Source organism: Prinia subflava, chromosome 1 (assembly GCF_021018805.1).
Source record: "Prinia subflava isolate CZ2003 ecotype Zambia chromosome 1, Cam_Psub_1.2, whole genome shotgun sequence".
NCBI classification, from domain to species: domain Eukaryota; kingdom Metazoa; phylum Chordata; class Aves; order Passeriformes; family Cisticolidae; genus Prinia; species Prinia subflava.
In genome coordinates, this window is record NC_086247.1 from 18,374,609 (window position 1) to 18,395,743 (window position 21,135).

General features: G+C 36.1%; 1 protein-coding gene across 4 annotated transcripts in view; it reads left to right on the plus strand.

The window, feature by feature from the left end:
- Positions 1-21,135, plus strand: part of ANGPT1 (angiopoietin 1) — a 168,491-nt gene that overhangs the window by 111,842 nt on the left and 35,514 nt on the right. For all 4 annotated transcript variants that reach the window (XM_063389306.1, XM_063389264.1, XM_063389192.1 and 1 more), the window contains 3 exons: positions 55-182; positions 5,534-5,635; positions 19,983-20,149. In XM_063389306.1, the coding sequence (XP_063245376.1) occupies positions 55-182; positions 5,534-5,635; positions 19,983-20,149 (397 nt within the window). The remainder of the gene's footprint in view (positions 1-54; positions 183-5,533; positions 5,636-19,982; positions 20,150-21,135) is intronic.

Sequence of the window (21,135 nt, forward strand, 5' to 3'; positions counted from 1 at the left end):
ACAGAAATGCTTACTACTGTTGTAACTTATATTACCATGTTTTTTGTTTTGCAGTTTTACTAAAGAATGCAAAAAAGGAAGAGGAAAAGCCATTCAGAGATTGTGCAGATGTATATCAGTCTGGTTTTAACAAAAGTGGGGTCTACACTATTTATATTAACAATGTGTCAGATCCCAAAAAGGTAAAGATTGGATTTATTTTCTTGTTTGTTATTATGATATTGTTTTGAATTGAAAGAAGTGTTTTGAGCCTTCATTGAAGTTATCATTCCAAAAAATATTGTACTGGTATAAAAAAGCTTGTCTTATATTTAGTCTTCAATAGACTGAGAAAATGATTAACTGTATTATTCCAGACATTCTTCTTTCCCGCTGACAGAAAATCCTTCTTAAGTTCCAATGTACACTCAATAGTTGACTCACTTCCTCCCACTTGGCAAGCTCAGTTGAATCAGACTATGGCTGCAAATAAATCTGCGATAAAATTTAGAAGTGAATTCGTAAAGTGTGATAATGAGGAAGCTGATCTAGGGGATTATCTGGTAGCACAAGGAGAGAAATAGCAGAATGAGTAGTTTTTAAAGATAAGGATTAAAAGAAATTCTGGTTCTCTTGTAAGGGACAGGGAAAAGTGGTTTTGGCTGTCAAGAGCACAACATGCTGAGTGCTAGCACTGCTTGAAATCATGAAGCATGTATAATCCCATCCTTCTCAAAAAAAGAGACTTGGGAGGGTTTTTTTTAATGCAAATGAAACATTAGTCTGTATAAGAGACTATTTTTTTGCAAGGCTTTTGTTGCTAAGGTACCTGAGTCAGCTGAGGCTAGAGCAGGAGAGGATAACCTAAACCCCACTTATCCATGGGAGAATGTTGGCTGTCCCTCTGACAGGCACTGTTGGGAGCAGCCACCAAGACTAAGGGCTGATCACCTGGGAAATGCAGTGGTGGCCATAAAGGGGGCCAGACAGAAGGGTGGGAATCACTTCTGTCTGTTGGATTTATTCTTACTGCAGCAAAATGGTGACTCTGCAAACAGAAAAAGACTGTAAAAAAATGACCAGTATCGTTGTTTATAGCAATATTATGATCATATTAAGATATGCCAACCTTATTTGTAAGTGGAGCTTGGTATTACAAAAGGCCTTTGGAAGCCTGTAAACATCAAGATGTTACAGCTTAGCAAGAAATTAGAGTTCATTAAGCCATGAGTAGAATTGGGGTGGGCGAGCTTTGTGGGCCAAGATCAACATAATTCTGGTGAATGTGAATGGGAAAATAAACATCATAACATAAAAGGCAGATATCCCTGAAAGCATTACTGACCAGGACAAGAATAATAAAAGAAATTCTGTAGATGCTGCTCCACTCAAAATGAGATGTAACATCTATGTCCAAATTGCATGTACCAATTGGCAGTAGTTTTCTTAGCCTTACTGAAGTTCATAAACCATGATCAGAAGCTGGACTGAAATTAAAAACAATGATTACCTGAAAACACTGTGACACTGATGCTTCTGGTACATTTACCTCAAACTCACTTCCACGGCATTATAGGACAGTGACACAATGGAAGCCATCCTGTGTTTCCACTCTATCCCTGATTACAGACACTGCTATCAATCAATACAGGTATCACAACTCTGATATCATTGCATTATGTGTTCCTGGAGGGTTCCTGTTTTACCAAGAAAAGGTAGGACTGTGTTTCTCTGTGTTGAGGGCATTTCTGATACGACCATTTCTGTCTCGCCCTTGCAATAACACAACAAGGGCTAATCTGAGACCTGTTCGTGTTAGTCAAGTGAGGAGTGTGATTGCTTTAACAGGTGTTTTTTTAGCCATTAGGGTCATTTAACAAGCTGTAAGGTAGTGCCGTGCAGATAGCTGAGCTAACTCCAGCTGAGATAGCTTCAAAACCATATCAGTACTGTGCTGTGCCAGCACTAATTAGCCCAGAGGCAGCACCATGCAGACACAGTCAGATTGCTCTAATATCCTGATAGGTACTCCATGGAGATAGACTTGCTTGTTTAAAGCCGGCTTAGTTATCTGGATTACCACAATGCAATGCACAGTTCTGACATGTCCTAAGAGACTTAATATATTATTATTTTCTGTATTACTCACAGTCACAAGCAACTATCTCATTTATAACAATTTTATACATCAGGTTACAAAATAGACCTTCATTTCATTTTATATTTTCAATGGAAAATACCTTTGTCATATATACAAATTTTACTCTCAGTTTTAGTGTTTTGTTGGTTTCACATTCATATGTTCATAAAAAATTAGCCTTCATACTAACAGTTCCATACCATTTATATGCCCCATGTTATATGCTCATATTCTTTAGACTGCAATTTTTGTTTCTTGTTCCTAGCTTCAACAGTTCATTGATACAGTTCATCTTCAAGCCCTTCATGAAAAATAAGTGTTTAATATCTGTTTGAAAGAATCTTAATAATGTTCAATATTGGTTACATAGAAAGAGATAAAGATAGAATTAAACTATTAAGCTATTTAATTGACTTACTCTGACGTATGTATGTGCAGTGCCTGATACTGTGGACAAATGATTATGCCTAGCCAAAGAAAAGGCAAGAAGAATCTTCTCAGTCCCCAGCAAACTCAGGGGAAGCAAGGCTTTTGATGAGCAAGGGAGAAGTGAAAGTGAGGTTGTCCCCATTTTGGAGCTGAAAGAGCCAAGTCACCTTTGGGAGCCAAAGCAGGCCAGGTGGTGTGCCTGGTCTGACTGCACACAGGACCTCTGCATGCCCCGTGGATCAATGATTGACTTGCCCCCTGTCTCCTCTAATCCCTCTCCACCATGACTGTCACCAACCTCTGGGTGCACCACACTGAAAATGCAATGTTACCCACTGCTGCTGGGCTCTGTGAGTCTGTCTTTATGGTTCTGAAAAAGCAGCTGCTGTGGCTGTGGTCTTCCCACTAAATTGGTGCTGATGCTCTCTCTGAGCATATCTGGTGGAATTCTAACCCATTAAATGTTGGCTATCCCTCTGTACTGGGAACACTGTCCCCCAACACGGTAGTCATTAGACTGTTTCTGCATAGCAGAGACACATTCCCTGAATCTCAAAGGTCTGATCTTGAGCTTGTTGCTCCACTAGACTTGTGGGCTCTTAAAATGCAATTTCTAGAAATTTAATATCTTCTATTTACTTTAAAATTGAGCTTATCTCTGAATGCTAATTATAGGGGTTTTTTTTAATAATTTAGTCCATAAAGCTAAAATAAGTAGAAATACTCCTATATTTGCCTTTTAGGAACTTTAGAATTTTTACCCATGCATTTAAGGAGGAGCAAGAGTAGACTATTTTGATGGTCTTTTATTCTAAGTCAGGTTATTTTATTAATTATAAAATCAGAATCTATAATGCATACACATTCTGTCACTTTTTTCATCCTTTTCTTTTCCAATAGAGGGTTAAGTATCAGAACACTTTAAGTGGTGTTAAATGGCTGAGTGCCTTGATCTTTTCTGGGACAGACAAGGCTAGAGCTATGCACAGCAACATCTACAATCACCTTGGAACTCCTGTTAACATGGGCAGGTGTTTGTGTCTACCACGGTGGAAAGTGCCAGACCACAAAATGATGGCAAATGAAAAATGTGCCGCTGGCAAAACTTTCTTTCATTGTGCAGTTTTCTCTTTCAGTTTGATATATTATTCAGAAAACTTCAATCTTTCAGGTACTTCATTATATTGTAGTATGACAATCCCAAAATTTGCATGCATCTTTAAAATGAGTAGTCTTAAAGTAGTTGAGGATTTAATGCTTTAAAAAAATTGGCAGAGGATTCATGGGAGCTTGAAATGACTTATAAGGCAAGTAAATCCATCTTTTAGAAATTCTCACCGTAAATCAGACTAAAGACATTAAATCCTGTAGATAAATGTTTTGACTCACAGTGTCTTCCCCAAAGAAGGAATAGGGCCAAAATATTTGTCTAGAAAATTTTGGGTTTTCTTGTGGTTACCCTGAATCAAGGTTATGTTTGTCCTGGTATTCTATTTCCTTCCTGCACTTTCACAGGGACTTACTTCACTTGGCATGCCTGGAGCAAATTAAAACAAAAACACTTGCATATTGTTACCGTGAAAGTTCTTATGAGTAGAAGAAATTTAGAACGGCTTTTTCTGAGGGTAGAATATGGTCCTCTAGTCAACTGCAGGACAAATTTTTATTTAACTGTGTTGGATAGTAACCTCCAATTTGTCAAAGCAATATAAAGCTTTAAATTGCTAACCAGTGCTTAATGGATTGACTCTTGCTGATGTGAGTGCCAAAAGCTAAACCTCTTCAACGCTCTTACATACCGACCTTTTACTTAAAGGGCAGAATACAGCTTTTAAAAGCACAAACAAATGAAATTTAGGATAGTTGCAGTGTCAATCCATGGCATGCAATCCATGCAATGGCATGGGTGAGTACAGGGAAATGAAATCAGGAAAATTTTTACTACTTGAATGAGTAGTCCTAAGAAATTTAGATCTTAAAGTCAAGTGTCCTACAAAAACAGGAACAAAAATTATTACCACTTGTCACATACCAAGAAAAGCAAATGCACAAGCAGTATTTTAATTTTTTCATAGTTTATCTTCTATATTTTTGGAAAGATAATGAAAAAGAGCAAAGTGGATAAAAGTTAATAACCATTTTTATTATTATATGGATTATTTAAGATTGGTAACAGATTTGAGTTTATGCAATATTCTAATATCAAGAGTCAAAAAATTGTCAAATTATTTCATTATCCTTTATACACAGAATCTTTAGTATCTAGGTTATAATTTTCTTAGGGCAATGGTGACAGGGTATGATCTTACATATTCAGTGTAGATCTCAACTTCTGAACTTGTCTCACACACCTCATCTCTTGAGCCTGTTTCTGTCTACATTCTCTGTCAGTACAAGGCAGTTTGTTCTGAGATCACCTGTCCCATTTTGGGACACTGCCTGGAACACTACAGGTAATGCTGCAGTTCAAAGGAAAACAGAATAACCTCATCTGTGCTCCATTTCAGACCCCTAGGATGGGTGTTTTCTGCAGGAATTCTCAAGATTCTCTCTGAGACCAAACTACACTCTGCTAAAAACTATGTTAGGCATTATTATCCCTGAAAGAATTGTTCTTGTTTATTAACAGGAAGGGAGTTGTTTCAGGGGCACTGCAGAGAAAATAGAGCATGGAGGGAATGTGAAGGTGAAAGCTGAAGAAGCAGAGGGGGATGATGGGGAGATGTTCTTGGTGATGTACTGAAAGGAGACGTTGCTGGGAGAATTACACTAAACATAACGAGAGAACTGGTTGTCATCAAATGAGTGAATGTCATCAAATGATGTCATTGAGGGAATAGGGCATGAGTGCATAGGAAAACACACTTCCTCAATACTATTATCCACAAATATTTTTCCCCCACCTAAGACACCCGAATTCCAATGCAAAGTTGTTTTATTTTTTTGTTTGGGTTTTTAAATCTCTCTTTTTTATTTACTGCATAGGTCTTTTGCAATATGGAAATTGCTGGAGGAGGATGGACAGTTATACAACACCGAGAAGATGGAAGTCTGGATTTTCAGAAAAGCTGGAAAGAATACAAAATGGTAAGGTGAAAAATGTGCAGTAACTGTACAATTCATACAAGTGTCAGATTTCAAATTCTGCCTCCTATTGACCTCAATAGAAAAATCTCCCTATAGTAATGTGGTATGGCCCTGCAGTCTTTTATGAACTACCTTTCATCATGGCTGTTACTTTTGAAAATACTTTTTACTCAGTGAGTTGAGTATTATTTCCCCTGGTTTAGAGTTTCTTTCAGATCAGTTACTGAGATTAAATTGAGATGAGACTAGATTGCTGCTGTCTGTCTCTCTGAAGTTTTGACCGGATGAAATGTTGAGAGGTAATAGGTGTGTGGTGATGTTTCTAAGGCATGAATGTTTTCAGCTGAGAGGAACTCATTCAGAATTTGGAGCACCTCAGATAGGAATAAAAATTTTTACTGGGGTTTATCCAAAGTCATACAGCACCTCTGCCAATCAAGTTAATGTACTAGAAATGTTGACACTTCAAATAGGATTACAAGAAAATAAATAACTTACCAAATTAAAGATGACATGACTTCAAGCGGGCTATTTTACTTTTGCCAACTCAAAAAAATTTTACTCCAATCTAAATAACTTATCATTTTTTTTCGTTCTCTGCCTGATCAAACTTTCTGATGGAGCTCCTTTCTCTGAGTCCCTGAGGACTGGCTTGGATTTCAATGACATTCCTAGTGAAGTTTTCAACACTGTATTATCAGCCTGGCAGAGAAAAGAGATTTTTTTACAGTTTTTGAAAAACATTAATGAAAAAGAATTTTATATGTTTAAAAAGAGATGCAAATTCAGTTCAGTAAAAAATTCTATAGGAAAAAGTTCTATTGTAGAACTTACAATTTCAGAAATAAACATAATATCATATTATTGAGCAAAAATCTAATGTTGGATTCTATTGATGCTTTATTTTCAATATTTTTATACTGCTTGAAAATATAAATGATCATTTCAGTCAGACCCCTGTGGATAACTAGAGCATGTATTTTGTAATGTACATTAACTAGTGATATTAAAATGACAAATATTTTTAACAGAGTTACAAAATTGGAATTTTTTTTTTAGAATTCATATTGTTTTAATTTAGCAGAAAACTTGAAAACTGTTTTACTTGATTTTGGTTCAGAATTGAATAAAATATAAATCATCAAATTATTTTTGGGGAACCAAAATTTGAAGATCCTACCAGTTTTACTAGTGAGGAAATTGGAATTTGTATGTACAACTTACACATGGACTTTTTAAAATTTATACACATCATATTATTGATTTTCTCAGTTTTTATGTCCTGAGATTTTCTTAGGCAGTGTAATAAATACAGCCCTTTGTAAAGTTTTCCCATATGGTCGTTTTTTGTATGTATCCCTTCACTTAGTCATTTTCCTCCACTTCTTCTTCACAATAGTGTGAATCTGTACAGGGTTAGATTATGTTGGTTTTTTCTAGTTCAAGCAGCCTGAATTAATTTTGCTTTGTTTAAGGAATGATGTAATATTCTAAAGGATCATTGACTTCTACCAAATGAGAGAGATCCCTTTTGTACTTTTATTGACAATTTATGCTATAAGTCATGAAACAAGATGAGGCTCAGGCTTGCTCTGCTTCTATGAACCATTTGACCCAAGTAACAATCTTGGGCTCCCTTCTGTGGTTGTCATATAACTCCAAGTGTTGAGTATAGAGTGGTAGAGGCTGGTGGACTCTCTGTGTATTACTGGGGTATCTGAAACATCTGAGCTTCAAGCCAATAGCACCACTAACTTTAATTCTTTGTTCAGAGAGGGTGTGTGGGGTCTGTTGGACCTCTCCCCCCCTCCTTCCTGATGTTTCCTCCAGTGGAAGCTGGGTAATGTTGTGGGGGGAACACAATGGCACTTAGACTTGGAGCAGTTGAACTTAACGTGTGTTTTTTCAGCCCACAGTTCAAATTAAGATTTCCAGTTTTGTTAAGATATCCTTCATGTGCTCACATCTCATTGGGGTCCTAAAGCTAACAGAAATAATATCATAACATAATAATAGCAACCATAAGTCTCTGGGGCTTCATTTATTTTCAGTCCATTTAGTGCTTATTGGAAAGAAATCTGGAAAACTGTTGAAGATTTTAAGCTATAAGCAAGTCCTTGCCAGCTTCTGAGCTGGACAGGGATTCAGGCCACCAGCCTGCAGTACTGCTGAAGCCCTCACAAGTTACTGGCTGTTACAGTGTTGGGAGGCCACTGCACATTTGCTCTGACTCAGATCCCTACAGCAGCTTACCTGGGGAGGGTGCAGGTGGAGCAGTCCCTGCACGGGTGACAGCACAGCTGGGCTGCAGGAGCCACCTGACAGCAGAGGCACTCATTGTCTTTGATGCTGCTTCACACTGGTGCCTTTGGCTTACACAGGAGCACTTCTGTTCTCTACACCAATACAGTAAACAGCTTAAGAGAGGTGAGAGGTAAGGTAGCAATAATCTTTTCAGCAGGAAGTATTTACCTCTATTCATACATAAATTGCCACACAGTCAGTGATAACGCAATAGTGGTACTAATTTTTCCTCCTGCTTGTTTTTTTCTCCATTTGCACTTGCAATCAGCCTCCACTCTTTAAAATAAAGTAACACTTTCTTTGGTATTTAAAACAACAGGTAATGAATGCAAAACCTTTTCTGCAGATTCACTGTTAAGCAAGATTGGTTATATATCTTTTGCTTAGGAGCATATGTTTCCAGTATCCTTTAATTTTCCTCTTAGTCTTATGGTGTGCTGTGTAATTTGTACCTTTGCTTATAAGAACTCATTTCTGACTAAGAAATCTCTTGGGCCATTTGAGTTTTTTACATTCAATAGTAGTTGGAATAAATTGAGAAAACCCTGTAAGTTCCTCCTTCCATCCTCTCCTTATCAGTATCTACTACATCTGTTCCTAGACATTGCAATGGATTTTCTGTTGCAATGGATTTGATGCTTATCAGAAAAAAATGAAGTGGAATAACAAAGAATTTCTTTAACGGTAGGTGAGATCACCTTGAAGCAAGTTTCAAGCATTCTTCATATTTTCTTGCCTGAGTAAATGTAAATGCAAAACACTATTAAGAGTTATGATCTCTAGAGAGAAATATCACTGAAAAACCAATTCCTTGTCATCTGCAAACCCAAGACTCTTTAGGAGGGGGTTTTCCACAAGCTTACTGTCCAAGACAGTTTCTGGCATTTATTAGGCAGTTATTAGCAATAATCAAATCTGAGTAAATGGTTAGCTCATGTGCTAACTTGGCTGTTGAGGCTTCTTGATAATTTTCCAGTTTTCAGTTCTTGGATGAATGCACCTTTTGCAGTGACTGTCTCCATTTTTGCCAATTAGGTGATGGGGTATTGGATTCCCTATTCTCTAGCCTTTTACCATGTCTGGTTTAATAATTCCCACGAAAATCTCTGAATTTATTCCACACTTGATAGCCGAACATTCACTACAAGTTTCTTTGGGGGCCGTCTTTGGGATCAAGTCTGTTGGGGGTTTCCTCAGACATTTAAAATTATTTTCCTGCTTTCTCTCATTCGAGAAAAACTCTCAATAGGTATTTAAAATTGAGTGCCTTAGCCAGCTCACAGCAATCTTTTTCCTAGCCAGTTTATTTCCTGCATGTCAGTATTAAATTGTTCTCTATGCCTTAATTGCTACTTTCCTCTCTCCGATCACAAAAATCCTATCACTTCTTTTAATCATTCATAATGTCATGAGCTAGATTAGGATCACTTGTACATTGTACACTCAAAGATGAATTTCTAAGCTTTATGGCAATCACTTCCTACCTTCCTGACCAGCAGCTTTTTTTCTTTTGGCTTCTTTGAGGCAAGAATAACATTCAGTACTAAGTTCCACATTCCTTTAATTTCATGTTCCTGATTAATATCTAGGAGTCCAACAACAGTTCAGTGCTTAAAACCAGTCTGCTGCCAATTGTTTCAGAAGTTATCAGTAGCATTTGTGTGTGCCTGAAGAGACATCTACAAAACCACTTCCATTTCTTTTGCAGTTTCCTCTTTTTCTTTTCTCCTTAAAGCTCTTGGGTCAAATTGATGGCTGTCTCCATAGTGCCGATAAGTTATGACTCCAGTGCAGAATAAATTATGTTCTTGTGTGGCCTAAATTTTTCACACACTGAGAGCCAGACCACGAAAGGTAGTCACCAGAACTTTCTCAGGAAGTATTTTTGGATGCAGTTCTAATGGGAATTTACATTGTGTTATCTGGAATAGCCTGACTTTCCTCTGAGCCTCAGTAAACTTAAGCTATTATAACAAGTCATGTGATCAGAGTCTTCTGCTTACTTAAAAGACAGTCAAACACATCTTTGGACTTTACGTCTCTGATTTCCTCCTAGACACAATGGTTTTTACACATTTTTGTATACTTCCTACAGTTCACCTCTGTAAGTAAGCTCTAGTTTGGACAGAGGTCCCACCTATTCCCTGGAAGACATTCTTGTTTGTGACAGTGCAGTTGCTGGTCACCTCATGTTTTCATCTTGCTGGTCTTTGCAAGTCCTACGTAAGAACTAACATTCCAATAAAGACTTTATTTTTCAATGCATTTGTTCAGTTCATTCTGAAAACTTCCAGATGTTACTTCCATTCAATTTTTATTTGCAAACTATTCAGCTCCTGTTTTAGAATATGGCCTCCTAATTCCTTTTATGGTCTCCACCTGTTGTAAGCTTTTAAGCTTGAAAATTTTAATTTCTCTTGTGAAAGTTTCAGTTCAAGTTTCAAGTTCTGTTATAATTCTCCCTTTCTTGTCTTTAAACTCTGACATTTCTTTTTTTTCCTTATTGCTTCAATAGTAATGTTAACCTGCACATTTTTCTCATTCAAACTAAGTATTCAGCACCATTTATATTGCATTTGTCTTGAACAGAGAGACAAAAACTCACACTGATGTAGTTTCCTCTTGAAGCATTAACTGATGACAGATAATTCTCTGTTGTCGTTGTATCCATTTACAAATAATGTTCAGGTTATATTTTATCCCCAAATACTTGAAGAATCTAACAACTACAGACAGAGCTCCATCCCCTTTCAGTAATTAGAACATTATGTTCGTAACTTTCTTTTTCAAGTGAGACAATGACTGCATAAAAATGCATAAAGCACCTTTTGGAATTGTTTGTGTAAGCTTATTGATTCTGGTTCCACTATTTTAGTGCAAAATAACTTCAGATGTGGGTGTGACTTTAAACAAAAATTACATAAACCATATGGCTTGGCTGAGGAGAATGTTCTTGACAGAAAAAAAAATACTCATAATTTGAAAGCTCATACTGTGGGAACAATATCTTTCATAATTCTTAGATTTTTTTAAAGCTAGATATTCTGAATGAATTTTCATTCCTTTTCCAGGATTATAACTATTTAAGGTATGTTATGCACAGTTAAGGTCATGAAATCTTCACACTTCTTGCATTGATAGACGTAACCCTGTGTTCTGTAAAAGAGGACTGAAATATGTGTTGTGACTAAAGATCCTCATCAGTAAATTTTAGAGTAGTTTTGGTCTGACTCAAATAACACGCACAGATAATGCCCAAGCAGTGACAGGCCATTCTCAAATGACAGCTGGCATAGGGCTACCTTGGTGTTAGATCTGAGACAGTTTCACCGTTAGCATGGGAAATTTTCAGAGCATTTTTCACAGATTCTTTTTCCCCCTGTGTCTTAGTGAAACACTTGTGAGGGAAAGAATTACTGGTTCAAAGGACCTGGGCAAGCATTTTGAAGATAGCCTTGGAATAGGAATGGAATACAAAAAATATTCTGAAAGGAAGAGAGCCTTCACAAAGGTATCTGTACAACATTTATCCATCTAGCTACTAGCTGGAGATAAATCCCATAATTTCTTCAGCAGAGATAGCTTTGTGTTTTGTCCTCTGTCAGTAGTATGAAGCAGTTTATAAAGTGCCTTGCAACACCAGCATGGCCCCTTCTGCAAAAGGAAGGATTTGAAACAGGATGGATTTGTGAGAAAAGCAAAAACTAGGGAATGCATCACCTTGGAAAAAATAGAAGTTATACTTCTGTATTGTAAGCAAACCAGACAGATTTGGAGTGGTGGTGGTCTTGAATTAATATGAAAGACTTATAAGAGTGCATTATGATCACAAGGGGATAAAAAAAGGCACACTCAAGACATAAATAATTTTGTAACATATAGCAACAAATTCATTACTTATGATAGTATGCTTCAAAGTCATAAGTTTCTTACATATGAAAACAAACAATTCTCTTCAGGGGGTAGATGACATGGAAGGAATTTGTTTCTTTCACACATTTACCAAGTAAGCTGGATATAAGGAAATGAGTTTTGATGACTGGAATGTGTCTTAAGATATTATTGAGTAACGCCTTTCACAGAGACCCACCCTTCCGCGATAGAGAACGGCATGTCATGCTGGTTTAATAAAACCTCTGTTCTGACTGCAACTGTTGATCAGATAATTGTTACTTTCATCAGTGCTATAAAAAGAGACAGCATTTTCTCTGCTTCTCCTGAGATCTAAATCCAGTATGTCCAGTAGAGATAGACATGATATTGAAGTGGTGAGAGACTATATTTTGTTTTATGAAAACAAGCTCATGAAACTCTTCTGGTACTGACCAAGGCTTAATCTACAGTGTAAGCTTCAACAGAATTATGTAAGGGAGCAAGAATGAAACAATATTTGTCTCAGAGAGGGTTGGATCACTATATTGGGCACCAGAGATGTTACTACAAAAGGAAGCATCCTCTTTACTTTGGAGAATATTTTTGGATGTGAAATTAAACACAATTTTGTGTGGGAGCACAGTTGTCTTTTAAGTGTATTATACTCAGCACAGTCTTTCCTAAGCAAACATTGCTGGATAACATCCTTTTCAAGAGCTGTGTTGACATATATACTTGTGCCTGCTTTGCCACCAGTGCTTCAAATTAACAGCATTAATTTATACTGATAAGATTCATGTGGTATTCCAAAGACTGTTACTTAATAAATTTTATATAAGATATCAAGATTTAGGTTAATTATGCCAACATCCTCTAGTATAGCAACATGAGAAAGATTAAAGTCATTAGAGAACTGTTCCAAGCACAAGATGAAAATGCTATATTAGAAGATCAAGGTAAGATTCTGTGAGGTTGCTTTTAAAATCTGTTACTTGAAAATACAGTAGAATTGTAGCTGAAGTCTTCCCAAATAGCAGCTGTGTGCTCTCCTTGTGGAACAACATTTCTCTTCAGAGAGGAGCATCTTGTGTGTGATCTGCTTCGTTTGGAGCTTAGTGGAGCTGCTCTTTGCTTTGGGGCTCGTGACAAACTAGAAGTACAACTTTTTGACTCTGATGTCAGTCAACTTCTGTTCTTGTTCAACTGTTTAGACTACCAGCTGATCCAAGCATGAGATTCGAAAACAATCCATAAATTTGATGCTTGCTCTATTTAGACAGAATATGGGGCTGAAACTCAAGCCCCTTTTCAAACTCACAAACTTTTGGTCTTTGCTGCAGCATCTGTGCTCCTAGTCATGCTCATTTTTGCTACTTGGGATTAATCAAGTGTATTTGGATAAGAGAATTAAGTCCTACATCCCAAAAGATTTTCTTTTTTCCTGAAATGACCAAAACCACCTTTTTTAGATTTTTTTCTTACATTTTGCATATTTAGCCCTAAAACTTACCACTCATTTCTTTGCAAATAATGAATCAGAAAGTTATCTGAAGCTCAGTATTCATTTTTCTTAGAGCACAACAAAAGATTTTTTTTTCTTTAATACATACCCACGTCCCTGGGATGCTCCTACTTAGCCACGCTAAGTGTTAGTTCATTCCCAGCATCCACTTGTCCTAGAGTGAGAAAAGGTGGTTTGGGATAGAGGCTCTCAATGTAACTTGTCTCAGTAAGAAATACTCTCCTATTTCCAGTTACATGGCAAGGAAGTTAGATTGAAATCCAGATCTGAGGAACATGTACTGGTTGTTCTATTTGTAGGAAATATGTGTAGGCAACTGAGCTGTGTTGGGCCCCTTACCCAGCCAGAGGTAACCTTTGTGTAAGGTTTGCACTTCGTTCTGTCACTGTGATTTTCATTCATGGGGAATTTTGCTGCTGCTGATACTGTGTGTGTTTGAGAAGGAAAAAGTAAAAAGTGAACCTAATTTCTGTATGTCTACTAATACATTGAGTCTAGAATGAAGTGCAACAGACTGAATTGCTGCAGATTACAAACATGATTTTCAGGCAAATTATACAGATATTTACTTCTTTATTTAAACTCTCAATAGCTTAGTTTTTAGTATTTTGAGAAGGCATCTCTGGCTTCAATCTAAATATATTTTTTTAAACTTGCCAACAAATATGTGTTAGTATTTCCTAGGAAAAAATCTGAATATTTAGAATTGTATACTAATATTCTTTAAGTTAACATTAATTAACACATATGTTGTCTGAGGAAATTGAAGTAATTTCTATAAACCAAATCTTTATTTCAAATAAGAGAAGGAATAATATAATGTGATGGGAACGAAAATACACAAATATACAAAAAAGTATGCAAACAGTTTTTAGAAATTATCTTCTTAAACAGTATTCATTACACATTTTCAGCTAAGGCAAAAGGACTGAATATTCTTTATAGCTTCTGGGAAGTCAGTGCTGCTGTAAAAGACTGAATCATTATCTGCTTTATTCACTGAATTGTCTGACAGAAGATGAACCCATAGGATATATTGGCTGTGTCTGGTTTCAATTTGTTTTGTCTATAAAAAGTCAAAGCTTCCTGTGAGCATTATCAGACAAAATAAATAAAGTAAGAGAGATAATTGTTTAATGAACTTGGAGCAACATGATTCAGGCAGAATACCCTCACAGATTTTGCCAAAACTAATAAAATTCTTTTGCACCCTACTTATTATTTTTGAATAAGTATCAACTTTGTAAATTCTTAAGGGCATTTTAAAAACCAGTACTGAATTCTGTTCCTTTTTATTTATGACTGCTTTACTGGTTTGGGCTCTGTTAACAACCAAATTGAAATTGAAAATGAGCTGATGTAAAACTCAGATGTCATTTAGAATAAATATTATATAATCATGTGCTTTTGTCTTTGATTCCTATTTCTAAGTACTTTAATCCATACAAAGAAAAATAAAATCTTCCACTTTTTTTTTGGTTTTTTGCATAGCAGTTGAGCATTATGTCAGAATTTACAGAGTTTATGATATAGTTATATAGAAACAGAAAACAGCTTTGCTACATCTGACTACAAAAATGGATTTACAATTGTCAGTAAGATTATGTATTCTGTTATTTTTTTCTCTGAAAACAATTTCTAGCCTGTTGACAAGAACAGTCTGCTCTAATGTAGTATAAAACATTATTATTCTTCAGTGACAAAACCCAGATAAAAGAATTTACTCACTGTTTGTGATTTTTATGTCTTATTTCAGATCAACCTTTGCCAAAATATCAGCAGCAAAAATATAATTTTTTTTCTGTTTGTGAAGGATAAAATGAAACATTATAACAATCTATGCTGGGTCAGTGCAAACGTTTGTGTATCCTTTTTGTGACTAATAGTGGAAAGACAAGAAAGCATATTATGAAAATGTAAGCATATATCCCTGCTATATTCTCCCAGCTTCCACTGAGTGCTAGTGAGGAGAACTCTGCATACTTTCAGAAATTACTGATTTTCCTATTACATTAAGCACTATTTTGAGAACTTAAAGCTTCTGATTTTCCAGCCATCTCAAAATACTATGCAAATTTCTAGGGAAAAGCAAAATTGAGTATTTTTGGAATAAAATTTAGAGCTTAAAGGATTAATGTCTTTATTTGGAAACATATAATGAACAAAGTACAGAAAGATAATGACAAAATAGTGTCTCTTAGTAGTTTTAGATGCAATTTTGGAACAGTGTCTAAGACCCATTGGGTTTCACAGAGTCTTAAAATGTAGTTAACTGCAAACACATTCATGAAATACAGATGTTCCTTTTCCTAGTGGATTGATAGCTGAGGATGACTTGGATCACCTCATGTGAGTCCTTGAGTTCAGACTCAGAACTTTAACACAAATACTTATGGAAGCATTTGGATTTTATAACTATTTGAATGCAAAAACCAAAGTGTTTGTTGACAGTGTATATATGTACTGGGAAACAAATATATTTAATAACAACTGTGGGCCTGAATCAGGTTACTCCTAATGTTAACTTTTAACACTGCCCTAAGGCATTCTCAAAATGAAGTTTCTTGTCCTAAATTTTCGGCATCAGTCCATAAATGACAAGCATGGACTTAGGCAAGGCTTTAGGTATCTTAACACTTGGGGCCCCACAGATCTGAGCAGCAGTATAAACCCAAATGGTCTGCTAACTAAAATGCTTATTTTTCTGTGCTGAAGTTTAATCGCCGAACAATTAGTGAATTCTCTCATGAACATCCAAATAATGAGGTCTGCTTTTCTGTGGACTTTTGTCCTGTGTCCCACATACAAGTCCTATTCTTGTTACTAATAATCTTCTGAAACCCTGTTATTTTCTAGGATTCTCTGTGGTAAAAGCTTGAGTTCCCCTTTTGTGTCCCTCAATCTCTCCCAGATGTCTAAGAACCTCTGAGGCAATATTTGCTCAGCATCTGCACTTGGCTGGCTGCTCTGTGTCTGCTTGTAACAATTGGAGTAGGCAACAGCTGAGCTTCTCCTTCAGCATTTCTCCCAGCAGCAACTCATCACAGACACCAGCTCTCTGAAACCTTGTTGAACTTCGAGTTTGTGTGATTTTTAACCAAAACTCAAAAGTGGTCAAAAAGTGTTTCACAAGTATAAAGGACAGGTGGGCATAACAATTACACAAGTTTGTTTTCCTAAGTTTTTTAACCGAGACAAGAAAAAAATATTTTGTATTTGAAGATAAAATTCTGAAATATTCTTTGAAAGCTAAGGATTCTGAAGATAAATCAAAAGAACAGGGCACAACCATTTTCTTTGACAGTCTCAGAGTTGGGAATGGAAACACAGAATTAAATCATGATTTTCAGGGTTTTATTGGCTAATGTTATGCCATTTTCTTCTGTCCAGAAAAGTTTACATAACCCATCAAAGTAGTAGTGTTCTTGTGGTAGAGACAATCTAAGTAAGATATAAACAAGGAGAGCTGTGCAGTTATTAAGTCAGCCAAAGTATCTGGGAAAAAATGTATGCACGCAAGGCTTTCTATAGCTCTGAAGTACAGGCAGTAAACTGCAGACTAAATACAGGTTGGAAACAGTTGAGTTTGGCATAATAAAATTATACTTGAAGAAATTGCTGCCAGCTCTTGAAGAAACTGCTGCCAACTCAGTGCTTAACAGAAATGTACTGCTCCTCTCTGGTTTACATCTATGAAAGCTTTGAGTGCCTGTTTGTTTGTTTATATCTTTCTGGCCATATTAGGTGTTTAATAAAGTACACTGCTTCTCCTTTGGAATATTCCTTGCTTCAGAAAGATGTTTTATATCCCATTTACTTCCTTGCTTTTCTTTTCATAAAAGCAAGTAGTTTGTTTAAAAAGAGGTTACTTCTGTTAAGGAAAAAAAAAATCTTATTCTAGGCATTTCTAATCTGAGTTTCAGTACAGTAGCCCCTGATAGTAGGATTCCCACTTTTATAACAAAGGTGGTGGATTTCCTCATAATTTTTAATCTTTCTTTTTATATTTCTTTTGTTTCCTGTTGCTGCAGCTTCATTTCCTCTGGTCAAGAGAGCAAAGCACTTAGTGATAGATTTTTATCTTAGTGCAGTAACACATGTGAAAAGGGAGAAGGAAGCAAAAATCTGAAGACTAAAAATCATTACTTCAGAATAATTATATATGGTGTCTGGAGTTTCTATAAAACACATAAGGGATCATATAATGTTGAAAAACTACATATAATATATCCTGAATAGGCTGTAATCTAAATGAGATAAGATATATATAATTCAATACACGACAGTTCAAAGGAGAGAAAGGGGAGTCCCCTCAGCTTTCCTGCACTGGGAAAAAAGAAGAAAGAATTTCCTGATAATCACCCCTTAAATATAGTAATAGTAATAGTAATAGTAATAGTAATAGTAATAGTAATAGTAATAGTAATAGTAATAGTAATAGTAATAGTAATAGTAATAGTAATAGTAATATTTCTATGAATACCATGTAAACTCCAGGAAAATGAATTTGACTGATATCTGAACAACTATGCTCCACTTCTTCTTTCTGAATTTTAGGGAGACAAACTTCCTGGCAGGTAGATGCAGAGCATATTTTGCCTTACTCTGAGATGAGTGACGGTGACCAGTGGTGAAAGATGTCAGAGACAAACCACTAACTGCTCTGGTTTGACACTGCCAAAGCTACTAGAACAGGACACACCAGGTGGGACAGTCAAGGGTAGAAAGACAAGGCAAGAAGATAGAAAGAATCAAAGGCACAGACAGAAAACAGTGATAACTACAGAAGGGTGTGACAGCTGTAGACAGGGTTCATACAGGTGAGGAACAAGTACTTTTGTGTTTTAGGAGGCATGTATGAAGCCAAATATGAATGTGAACGCCATAAAAGCAGCAAGTGAGAAATAACAGGAAGCATCATAATGGGAAAACTTGAGGAGCAGCAGCTCACACTAGAAGACAGATGGGTTCAAAGCAGGGTATCACCAGTATTACCTACAACCAGTATTTACAGAGACTTCTATAGAAAATAGTCTGCTGGAGGAGGAGGATATAATGAAATAACATGCAGGAAAGGAAACCCCAACTAATAGTATGGTCCCACATTTCAGTCTGAGACTTCTTAGAGAATTGCCACAGACAACTGAATTTCAATTCTTGCAGATAAAACGCTTTGTCCATGAGTATCTCTCGATGATCTCTGAGACAAAAGGCTTCTTCAAAATACAAGTTAGTGTACTCAGATCAGCTACCCAAACATCTTCTCAGCCTCTACTATCACTGAGTCACCAAACATGCTCAGGTAGGGTCATGCAAACAAAAATGAATCCTGAGTAAAGTATTTTCTACTGTAATTCTCTCTAGGAGCAACACCCCCATTTTTTATTTTTTGGACCAGTCAAACTTTTAAACTTCTAAATTTTTAAAATTAATTTTCTTTAGAAGATTGCAGCTGATATACCTGTGCATTGCCTGAGCAAGTATTACCTGTGCTACCACATGGCATCTGGGCAGGCAGGGTTTCATCCTCCAGAGACACAACTAATCAGGGCTGGAGCCACAGCAATAAAATAAAGAAAAAAAGAGAAAGAGAGAGAGTGCTCTACTTTCAGTGTTTTCATCTCGTGTTAGAAGTGACTGAAACATTATATAGAGAAGATCGATGTCTTGCCAATGTGTCTCACAGACACATTTCTCATTATCTAACCTTTAGTCCCAAGGCAGTCTCTTGATTTTAACCCCTGTGAAAAATATGTGCTTTCTGGAAATAATCCAATCTTTCATTTAATTTGACTAGGAAATTTTCACAGGACCTTCTAAAACACTCCCATCCCCACTGTAAGCAAATCAGGAGATTTCTGGTTCCCATTCTTCCTGTCTTAAGAAATATGAATAAGCATAGTAATGTTGGAGAAGTTCTTCACAAGTAAATATTATAGTTGAAAATAATTTTTACTGTCTAAAGAGAAAAAAAAGAAAAATGTAAAATGGATTGAAGAGTTCTCAGGTATGAACTAATAGTTTACAAAGATAAATTATTCTAATATATATTAAATAAATCAATGACTGAATAAAACCTTAAATTTAATGTAGTAAAATATTCACTACAATTTAAGCAACTTTAAAACCTGGAAGATGTATTAAAATGTATGTCTGAGAATTGGTTTTGAAAATTAATTATACTTTTTCTTTCAATATTATTTTTTCTTGTTTGAAAATGATATTGTTTGCTTAGCTGGGAATAAGATCATTTGATCTGAACATATGAAATGTGAGGAGAGCAAGGTGACTAGAAGAAGAGTAGATAACAAGGTTTAACACCATATTAAATGTATTATAGAATATTACTACGCCAAGTATTCCCACTGAATGATGTGCAAATACATCATCATGCTATTAATATCATGGACCTGTAAAATGATTTCCAGCTGATAACCTCTGCTACCACTTCAAACACCAGTTGAACTGCATGATATTCCTACATCATACATATTAGTAGAATCATTCTAGAGACAGTCAAACTGGAGCAAAGAAAGTGATGACCAGTAATTAGAATGTACAGGTAAAATATAATTATGGTTTTATTATTGTATAAAGGCTCTACCAATTACAATAATTACATCTAGTTATTTTGCCAATTTTTTCTAGGGTTTTGGTAGCCCTTCAGGTGAACATTGGCTGGGAAATGAATTTATCTTTGCAATAACGAGTCAGAGGCAATATTCTCTAAGAATTGAATTAATGGACTGGGAAGGAAACCGGGCATATTCACAATATGACAGATTTCACATAGGAAATGAAAAACAGAATTACAGGTAAGAATCTATTGAAATTATTTTGACTCTGCTGAGTGATAAATTGTTCATTTTTCACTTGTCAAATATGAGAAAGGACAATAATCTGATGCTGATTTTCATCAAATGTGGATAAAGATTGTAAAAATAAAACAAATCAGATTTCTCAGTGAGGGAAGGATAGATTAAACAACATATCTGAGAACACGGGATCTATTAATTGTGTTGTCTGGTAGAACTGCTGAAAACTGTATAATTTTTATATTCAGAACTCAAAACTGAATAGAAAAAAGTTTGTATTCTTCATTAAAACCTGAAGAATATCTACCTCAGAAGCAGAAGTCTGAAACAATGGGAATAAAAGACCAAAAATGCTTTTAAACCATCTGATATTTCCAAACCAAAAATTTAGTGTAAATGAAGAGGAAAAACAGAATGCTGGATATTATTTTGAGGACATTAAACACAAAAACTTTTCTTAATAATATTTTTCTCCCATACTTTGTTTGAGATAAAAGCTTACGGAAAAAAACCCCAACAAACCAAAAACAAACAAACAAACAAAAACCAACTGGAAGACAAGAAATGTGGATAATCTAAGTAGTCAGTTGTACTATTTTTAATCATTACTTCATCTGAGCAGATGGTGCAATGCTAGAAAATGAAAACCCATAAAAATATCCAATTATTTATTACAGCACATCTAATTAGTATAAGACTCATTAGAGAAACAGCTATGTTGTAGACTCAAACATTCAAGGCACGTGAAGCTAGGCTGGGTTAAATTCAAGTAACATGACTCTCAGAAATGCTGACGGCCTCGCTGCCCCGGGCCCCCGGGGGAGGGAGGTGAGAGCCATTCGCTCCTTGTGCTGACAGGGCTGTGCCCAGGTGGGACCCGGAGCAGGGCCCTGCCCTCGGGGTTTGCCGGGGCAGCCGCCAGTGCCGGGCAAGCGCAGAGGATCCTCTACAGGCCCTCAGTCCGAGCCTGGCTCCTGCCCGCAGCA